Source organism: Arachis ipaensis, chromosome B2 (assembly GCF_059453495.1).
Source record: "Arachis ipaensis isolate K30076 ecotype BB chromosome B2, ASM5945349v1, whole genome shotgun sequence".
Classification (NCBI taxonomy): domain Eukaryota; kingdom Viridiplantae; phylum Streptophyta; class Magnoliopsida; order Fabales; family Fabaceae; genus Arachis; species Arachis ipaensis.
This window is the reverse complement of record NC_142437.1, coordinates 18988438-18998925: the sequence shown is the minus strand read 5'-3', so window position 1 is coordinate 18998925 and position 10488 is coordinate 18988438. Positions and strand designations below refer to the sequence as shown.

The following is a 10488-nucleotide window of genomic DNA, read 5'->3' as shown; positions in this document are numbered from 1 at the left end:
TCCCTGATCAGTACTTAACCTTTGAGGAATTCCAAATCGATGAATTATATATTCCTCAATAAAATCTATTACTTCACTTTGCCCACCCTTTATCAGGGGAACAGCTTCGACCCACTTCGTGAAATAATCTATAGCTACCAAGATAAATTTATGATTCTTCGACGAAGGAGGGTGAACCAACCCAATTAAGTCTAATGCTCAGCCTCGAAATGGCCAGGGCTTAATGCTTGAATGTAGCTCAGATACTGGGATCTGTTGCAACACTCTATGGCGTTGACACTCTTGACATGTCTTTGCGTAATTGATGCAATCTTTGACCATCGAAGGCCAATAAACATGATTTCGACGTAAAACTCATTTCATTTTTATTCCAGCCTGATAGGCGTCGCATATACCTCTATGGACTTCCCTTAAAGCAATGTCTTTATCCGCTTGACCTAAACATCTCGATGGATTTCCATCGATTCCTCTCTTGTACAACTCATCAGCCATTAATATAAAATTCATTGCTTTTAACTTTATTTTCCTATCTACTTGAATACTGGAATTTTTTAAATACTTAGCAATGGGTTCTCTCCAATCATCATCTTCCCATTCATCTAAACACAAAGCTTCTCTTTCATCCACCGGAACTAATATCTGACGAATTTTTGCTAATTTTCTTAATGTTTCTGGGCCTATTTTATATCTCGAAGCAATCTGAGCCAACTCATTAGAAATTTCATTTTGAATTCTCGGAATATGGACTAAGGAACCCTTTCAAAAGGAAGTTAACAATTCCCATGCTGTTGCCAAATATTTTTGCAACTTGTCATTATTACATTTGAACTCCTTCGATAACTGTTTTAAAACTAATTGAGAACCCCAAGAATTTGAACTTCTAAAGCCCCTTTTGCGATCAAAATTTCAAGGCCCAAAATTAAAGCTTCATACTCAGCCACGTTATTCGAACAAGGATATTTCAACTCAAACAAAAATTCCGACAGAATCCCTTCTGGTGAGATAATTAAAATTTCTACTCCTGCACCATCTTTATACTTCGATCCGTCAAAATATAATTTCCAATAATCGATACAAACGTCAATAATATTTGCCCCCTGGTCATTCAGATTATTCGAATGATCGACTAGAAAATCTACAATGACCTGTCCTTTAACAGCCCTTGCTGGAACATATTGCAAATCAAACTCGGTTAATGCCAACATCCATTTCCCAAATCGGCCTCGTAGCATCGGATAAGACAATATATATTTAACGAGGTCAGTTTGTGCAATGATTTTCATAGGTTTGGCCACCATATAACATTTCAACTTTGTACAAGCATAATACAAGGACAAACACAACCTTTTAACAGGTGAGTACCTTGTTTCGATATTAGTTAATACTCGACGAAGGTAATAAATGGCTCGTTCATGTCCATTTTCATCATCTTGAGCCAACATATACCTAGTTGTATCCATGGATGCTGCAATATATAACTTTAAAGGCTCATGGGGTGAACATTAGCCATCACCAGAGCCTTAATCAAATAATCTTTAATTGACTCAAAAGCTTCTTAATGTTCTTTCATCCATTAAAACTGTGATTCATTTTTGAGTTTCACCAATAGTGCAAATGTTCGAGTTCATCTTGAAAGATTCGACATGAATCTTCGAAGATAGTTCACCTTTCCAAGGAAAGATTGTACTTCTTTCTTCGACCTGGGAGGAGATAACGCTAATATTGCATCAACTTTGTTTTTATCAACAGCAATTCCTTTTTTGTGAACAACAAATCCTAAGAAGTTTCCTGCTGATATACCAAATGCACATTTTAAAGAATTTATTTTTAACCCCTTTTTTGCATTGTAATAAACGTTTTTCTCAAATAATCGATGTGTTGGGTTACAGAATTTGATTTAACCATAACATCATCAATGTACATTCCATAAACTTTCCAATATACTCATGGAAAATAATATTCATGGCACGTTGGTATGTAGCACCAGCATTTTTCAAACCGAATGGCATAACCACCCATTCAAACGTCCCTAATGTCCTGGGACATCGAAAAGCAGTTTTGGACACATCATCTTCAGCAATAAAGATCTGATTATGAATAATCGTCCATAAAACTTAGAATTTCATTCCCTAAAGAAGAATCAATTAACATATCTACTATGGGCATAAAATATTCATCTTTCGGAGTGGCATTATTCAAATCTCGAAAATTAATGCACACTCTTAATTTTCTATTCTTCTTCATCACAAGAACAATATTCGAAACCCACTCAACATAACATACGGTTCGAATAAATTTGGCTTTCACCAAGCGTTCAATCTCTTCTTTAATCTTTTGATTAATTTCAGGAGCAAATCGTCAAGGTGTTTGCTTTACAGGTCAAGCGTCTGATTTTAACACTAATTGATGTTCCACAGGAGAACGATCGAGACCAGGCATCTCATGATAATCCCAGGCAGAGCAATCTTTAAACTCAAGCAAAAGATGGTATAATTTAGTTCGAAATGGATCTACAAGACCCTTACATATGTAAGTGATTTGAACATCATCAACAGATCATAAGTTAATCTCTTCTAAGGGATCTTGTGACTCGAAACCTTTTGTATGTTCATCATCTTTTACTGAATATTTTTCAAAACCCAAAGATTCTAAATCATAGATGCAATCAAAAGATAAATCAACAGATTCATTAGAAGTAAAACGAACTTGATCAATTGCTGGATTAACAACAACTTCATTTTCAATACAATGAACTTCTGCTATTTCCGAAGCAGTTTGATTAACAGTATCATTAGAATCATAAAAACAAGAAGAACTTAAACCATGACTAAATTCGATTGAAGGAATCAAATCTTTACTATGAGAAGAAGAAGAAATTACGTTCCTAAATGATTCAACTTCATCAGAAGAACCACCTTTATTTTCTACAAAAAGAAAATCACCTAAATACTTATTTAAAGTTACTAGATAATTCGAGATGTCTTGTTCTCCTACCATAATAAACGTCTTCGATCTTCCACTTAGGTAGAACAATCCCACCCAGTTGGAGGGAATCCAAGTTTTGGGTAGCGAAGCTTTACGCTGAGACCTTCTGAAGTTAGATAACACCCTTCACAATTGAAAGAATTCAAGACCCTATCAACATTCAAAGGCTTTAGTTTTGGGCTAGACACCCTAAAATAGACATGCATTTGTTCGACATACAAATTTGAATTAGCCTTGACTACTTTAGGTTTCCCATCATCTGTAAGATACTCTGATGCACAGTAGATGATACTGCCCCAACTCCATGAATCCAATCTCGACCCAGCAAGGCATTATAACTTGCCCTCGAAGACACCACCACAACCACAGTGTTTCGAACAGCAGATCCCACCTTCACTTCCAGAGTAACTAACCCTTTAGCAGGGGTCGAAGCACCACTAAAGTCCATCACTGAGATATTGGTGGAAATCAAATCATCAGGATGCTTGCCTACTTTCACCAGCATCCTCTCAGGCAATAGGCTTATAGCTGCCCCTCCATCTTTCAAAACTTTTTTTTTTACTTTAATCCCAGTCATAGTTGTAGTAATGTGAAGTCGGCGTAGATGGGACTTTTGTTTCTCGGAAGGCCTTTGAAAATAACCTGGTTCATCCTCATATCGAATGAACGAGAAAGCTTCCTCAGCATCAATGTCATAATCATCCTCAGGATCACCTTCATATTCACCCAAGTACTCAGTTGCGATAATCGAAATGGTACCGACCATTTTCTCGTCTCCTTCTTCGAAGTATTTTTCATCCAAATCAGCACCCTTATCTTTATCAGTGACTGGAATGCTAACCACTGCTTTGCCTTTGTCTAACTTCACAGGAGAAGGAACTCCTTTGGAATATGTCTCTCCGTTAGACGGAAAGACTATTCAAGAGTGCACAGATGGTGTTGCCCCCTTGCCTTTGTCAACAAAAGATACTTTAGGCGGCTGTCGTCCTCCTCGACCTCTACCTCTTGGGTTCCCCTAGCTCGGCCACGGAAATAGGGATAACGACCTCGGGGAAGACCCCTGTGCCTCTACTGTGGGTTACACCTGTAATGAGCATCTTTGTTTTGGAACTCCTAACAATTTCGAATCCATTGCACACCTATAGCTTGAGAACGGCTTATAGGAGTAGGAGTATTCTTCTGAGGACCACTAGAACTTTGACCTTCCACTTGTCGAATAGGATGCTTTTGAAGAGCCTGCTCCTCTCGATGAGCCAGTTCTTTCTTCATTCTTTCTTTTTCAAAAATTGCTGCAACCTCAGCATCGAATACTGCATTGCATCGAGGACACAGAGATACGTCCCGATCTTTGAGTTTTTGCTGCATCAAAAACTCCAACAACCCATCCCTTACACAAGGATAGATAGCACAGATATTTGATTTGAAATCCCCAAGGATACATCGAAGTCATATGACATTCCAACTATATTCACACCGAAATATGGCTCAGCAAAACTGGCTTCGAAATCAAAAGGATCAGAAATCCTAAACCCTAAACCATAAACCCTATGACTTTCATCTCTTTTTTAGCATCATCAAACTTCAATCGTCCTTCCATGGTGGCTTCTTGTATTAAATCCCTGAAATGAACACAATTGTTAGTCGAATAACTAGTTGCTTGGTGAAACTTACAATAAGGTTTCCCTTTCAAATCTTTCACCGAAAGCAAAGTTCTGCCTTCTGGTAAAATTAATTGTTTATCTTTAAGCAACACATCAAAAATCTGATCAGATTTTGAAATATCAAAACTATATCTCTTTCTACATTTTAGTTTTAAATCATTTGACTTTTCACTACTAGAGAGTTTCTTAAGTAAAAAACACACATAAGGAGGAGCTTTCTTAAGTTCAGCCAAATCAACCTCTGCCTCTAAATCAGACTCCTCCTCAGAGGATTCCATGGCCACGTAAGCAACCTTTTCCTTTCGAGAAAATGTTTTATTTTTCAATCTCCTATCGCTCTTATATTTCTCTTTTTCTTTTTTCATAATTTCTACCTGACGAACTCTTTTAGCCAAATGGACTAAGTCAGGAATATGCACATTGAGTAATTTTCGACGCATATAAACTCCTAACCTCATAATTGCTATCTTTACTACTTCACTTTCCGGAAGTGACACATAACAACGACTCCTAGAATTTTTGAAACGGATCATGTAATCATCAATGGTTTCACTATCTTCACGTTTCAAAGACACCAGATCAGTAACCGCCACATTCATTTCTCCCCGGTAGAATTGGGCATGAAAAGCAGTTTCTAACTGAGCCCATGTTGTTATCGAATTTGGTCTAAGATTTGAAAACCAAGTAAACTCGTTCTTCATTAATGAAGAAGAAAAAAAAACTTCATTTTCAAATTTTCATCATTAGCTAAATTTCCAATCTCGACCAAATATCGAGCAACATGTTCAATAATTGACTCACCAACTTCTGCTGCAAACTTTGTGATAACTTTAGGATTTTTCACTCTTCTTGGCACCTCAGCCATTTGAACATTATGAGGAAAAGCTGACATAAAATGGGGTCGATTCATGAATCCTATATTGAATCCAACCCTATTTAAAACATCCTCCACAATTCTAGTAACTTGATAACACTCACCGACTTTATTAGCACGTAATCGAGCTAGGACATCATCTGCATTTTGACCACGATGAATTATCTGAGGGATTTCTCAGTTTCTAAAAACATCGTTCTCGTTTTGAAATAAGTTTACAAAACCCTCATTATTTCCTCTGGCATTTCGCCTTTCTCTTTCATCATAATCAACGATTTGAGCAATTCGCTCAACTTGCCTTGCAAGACGGTCGAATTTTAATTCGTGATCAGCCATCGTAGGATTCAGAATTGTGGTCATTTACTGGGTCAATAGATTAATAAAATCATGATGACTTTCTTCTACATGTTGTCGAAATGCTGCTATTGAATTAGAGGCATTCGATGTGGAGCCCACATTATAATCTCGAGAAAACTCAGATTGTTGTTGTGGATTTTGAACATTGTTTGCTCCATTCACACCTCCAAATCAAATCGGAAGGACAAAATGACTCACTGGCCGAGTAAAGCCAGGAGGAAGACCATAAGGATTGGTAGTGTATTACCATGTGGACGAGTATTACACCCGTTATTTCCAAACTGCACGTTTGTAACCGCCATACTTTCACTAATAACCAACCCTTTCGCACGTGAAGTGATGGACGAACCACCATTCACATTCGATACTTCATCAACCATGTGAATAATTCTTCCACTTCTCAATCGCATACACCAAATGACACTAAAATCATCTGACACACTTTAGTTTAAAACTATCCCACTGGGCGTGCCTATTTGTTTTGTCGATTTTTAGCAAATCGATGGTGGTTCGATTCTAATAGTCTGGGAGCGAAACCTACTCCTCTTTTTTGTGAGTACCAGTTTTCTATAAGTGCATCAAAGATCTTCGAATCGGACAAGATTTAAAAGGAAGTACCGAAAAAGGTGTTAAATAAAGATTTTGAAAGTAAAATTGACTGAAATCGAAATGGTTTGCATTGAATTTAAACAAAGCAATAAAATGCCTTCGAGTTAATCAAAGAACTTTCGACTTGGAAATTAAAGATGCTGGAAAGATAAATTTGACAAGAAAAATAAAGTTGCTTGAAAGATAAATTGAACATGAAAAGTAAAGTTTTACAAAAATTGTAAATTGAAAAGAGAAAAAATGTGGAAGGAACCCTATAGAAAAGAGACTCGATCGCAAACTCAGAAATTCTCTAGGAATGTGAGTGTGCTTGAGTGTTTTCTGAAGTAAAGTTCCAACTCCTATGACTTCGAGCCTTCTAGTATTTATAACCATTTTCTTAACCGATCAATTTTGAAATGAAAATCCCACGTGCATAAAAATGCAAGTAACCGTTCCCTCTCCTTTGCCTGATCACGTAACGGCTGCAGAATAACCTTCAATTCCAAAGTCTTCGATTCTCTTGCTCGAATAACTTCTCGATTTGCTAAATTAATCGAGCTCTCACTCAACATTCCTAAATATATCTCCTTCGACGCCAACTTCTCTTCCAAAAGCTTATTTAACAATTCGAATAACTTTCTCCTTCGAATTAATTTATTTTTTGACTAACAACTTTATAGATTACTTGGTTCACATTGCATGCAAATTTTAAAGTGTTGTATTTATAAGCATTTGCACAAACATTTTAATTGTTATGTGAAAAATTTTATATTAAATGAGAGCTCTCCTATCTCTTTAAACAACAATAGCTCATTATGTAACACATTTACTATCAGAATGTCACGCTTTCGTCTGTCCCACTCTGATAGCGAGAAGTATTACGACGACATCATATACTTAATAATAAAATAGGAGCTTTTGACTCAAAACAGTATCGCTTTTTTCTTAAAAAAATGGAAATACTTTTTAAATTTTTACCAACAAGCATATACATATATACAAACTTCTTACTCAAGCAACTTACAAATATTATATACATACATATCATTATAGTCACGACTCCTATCCCTTTTACAAGAATATAATAATAAAGGCGAGAAAAATCTATAACATATGTATACAAACAGAAATAGCATATTTAAGAACTTAACAAAAATTTCGCAAGCTTCTTCGTCCATCTTGAAAAGAGAAGTCTGTAGGGAGGTGAGAACATCGTCCTCGTTGGTTCTCAGTAGAGGGTTTTTAAGAATTTTCATAAGAAGATATTTTAAATAAAACTATTTTCAATCGCAGTGATCATCAGTTCATTATCCAAATCTAAAACTCATATTTTTATTATAAAAATTTCATGCAAAATAATATTTCATATATTTCACCGCTTACTAAGGAACCATTTCAACCAAAACTTACCAACGATCCAACCAATCACGGCCTCCAGTCCAAACACAATAAATTCACAGCCTCGACCTAGACACAAACATATATCAGCCTCCAGTCCAACATATAAACAATTCTCAGTTCGGTCTCAAAACAGAATCAATCACAGGCACAAACAATACAATACAAACACAATTAAAAAACAGTTACAGCAAGCACCACAATTAACAATTAAACAAGATTCATCAGATAAGCAAACCAAAACACTTAAGCACATCCAAACAATAGCAAACAAATACAGTATGATGCATGCCTATCCTACTGGCCATGAGCTCACATGTCAGTTATTTTGCTAGAACTCGACACATCCGGTAGCTAACCCAGATATCGTCCTCTTGAAAACCGGTGGGTAGTAAGCTACCATGATTCCCACTAGGTGAGCGGTACACCACCATGATCCTCACAAGATTTTCAATTGAAAAAACCCGTTGGCGATAAATAACCACAATCCCCACCTTAACTGCAACCCTGGACAAGCGATACACCACTACGATCCTTGTCAAGTGCATAAATCACAATTTCACATCCCGTGGGTGGTAAACAACTAACCACAATCCCCACGTCCATTGTGACACTGGATAAGCGGTACACCACCACAATCCTTGCCAAGTCAAAGCTCACATTCAAAACCGCAATCTTTTAAAATCTTGATCCAGAGCAAATAGGACTAAGCCACAACCATTGTATATTGCCCAGGTATTTCAAATATCAAATCTCTATTTAAAAATAATTCAAATCGATTTCTCTCTCATAAAACTCCTTTTCACCAAAACAAAAGTCTCAAATCAACTTCATTTTCAAGTTCAATAATTTTCCAAAGACCCAAAATCATCTTTCCATAATAAATCGAAATCAAATAATATGATTCTTAAACCAAATTTTCTTTTAAATAACACTTCAAACAAAGTCTTGGAGTTTTATAAAAATTTCGACAGTATCTCCTCTTAAAATTCGAACTTTGTCACCCTTCTCGGGTCCCAACCAAACCATGTATCAAACTCTTCTCAACCATTTCTAGTATCAAATTATTTCAAAATCAAACCAATTCCAATATTACATATTTTTCCAAAAATAACCAACTCTAATAGCAAATCATTTACAAAATTGAACCAATTCCAATATTAAATCTTTTTCAAAATCAAACCAGCTCCAATATCAAATCATTTATAAAATCAAACCACACATCTTTTAACCATTCCAATCGTTTTCAATTAGGGGTGGAAACAGGCCAGGCCAGGCCAGGCTTTGCTCTTAATAGGCCTGGCCTGTCATACAGTTGATTGGCCTGAGCCTGGCCTGCAGCCTGTTATAGGCTCTTTATAAAGTACTAGGCCTGGCCTGTTATTCAGCCTGGCCTGGCCTGAAACCTGTTAAAAGGCCTGCTAATTTTTTTTTACAAAAATAAAAATATTATTTAAAAAAAATATTTTTTAATAAAAATAGTTATATGTAATATGTCATATATTTAATATTTGTAAAAAATTTTAAACTTTTAACATATTTAAAATATACAAAAATATTTATAATAAAATATAATAAATTTAAAATATCTCATAATTTTATTAATAATAAATAATTATTTATATATTTAATTATATTTTAACAGGCCCAGGCAGGCCTGACAGGCCTATAAGGCTAATTAGTGAGCCTGGGCCTGGCCTATTAATGTATTAAGGCTTTTAAAAGAGTCTGGGCCTGTACCTATTTTATAACAGGTCAGGCCAGGCCAGGCCAAACACAGGCCAGGCTGCAGGCCCCTGACAGGCCGCCTGGCCTTTTTCCACCCCTATTTTCAATAAGTCATTATCACAACTACACCAAACCCAACTCAAGAAAATCAACGAAATCCTAAAATACAAACAACCAATCCAGTGAATCACAATTTAAACCAACTTTAACATAATTAATTAAGAATCACAATTTTCAGCCACCTCAGCCGAACAATAACTCAATCAAGCAAACAATTTCATTTATCCAAAATAATTTAATCCAATCCATAAGATTAACATCATCATAAAAATATATTTTTGGCATTAATATGGACTTGTAATAATTCTTGAAAGTAAAATAAGCTTAAGAAAAGTTCCCCTACCTCAATCACGACTTAATCACACGACAAAATTCCTTTAGCGGAATCAACTCAGTCCATCCTAGCAGCAGCAACAGTTCATCAAACATAGCATGCAAGAACCGAAACTCAACCTTGAGATATTAACGTCACGTAAAACACAATAACTTATTACAGAATAATAACGCTAAGGATTTCGGGATAAGAACAACTTACTGAACTCAGAGAAGAACTAAATAACGGAGTAGCTGGAGTTCCAGTAGTAGTTTTTGGCGACCACAGCGCCTTTCCCGATAAACTTCGTCCACAGCAACGGCGACAGTAGCCCAGGTGTGGCCGTGGTAGTGGCGAAAACAGCTCTCTTTTGCACGGCACAAGCTTCACGTGCTTTTCCCTCTCACATGCAGTGGCGGGATGGCATTTTCGGCAGTGGCAGCAACGGTCCCGACAACGTGCGTGGCGAGGACATCTTCTCTCGGCGACGGTGGCGACAGGAAGCTCGACAGTTCAGCGGT

General features: G+C 36.5%; 1 protein-coding gene across 1 annotated transcript; it reads right to left on the bottom strand.

Moving 5' to 3' along the window:
* Positions 1-851: 851 nt before the first annotated feature.
* On the bottom strand, positions 852-1460 carry LOC148573193 (uncharacterized). The gene has a single exon (XM_088505708.1). The coding sequence runs from the start codon at positions 1458-1460 to the stop codon at positions 852-854; it is 609 nt and encodes a 202-aa protein (XP_088361834.1).
* Between the last annotated feature and the right edge of the window lie 9028 nt (positions 1461-10488).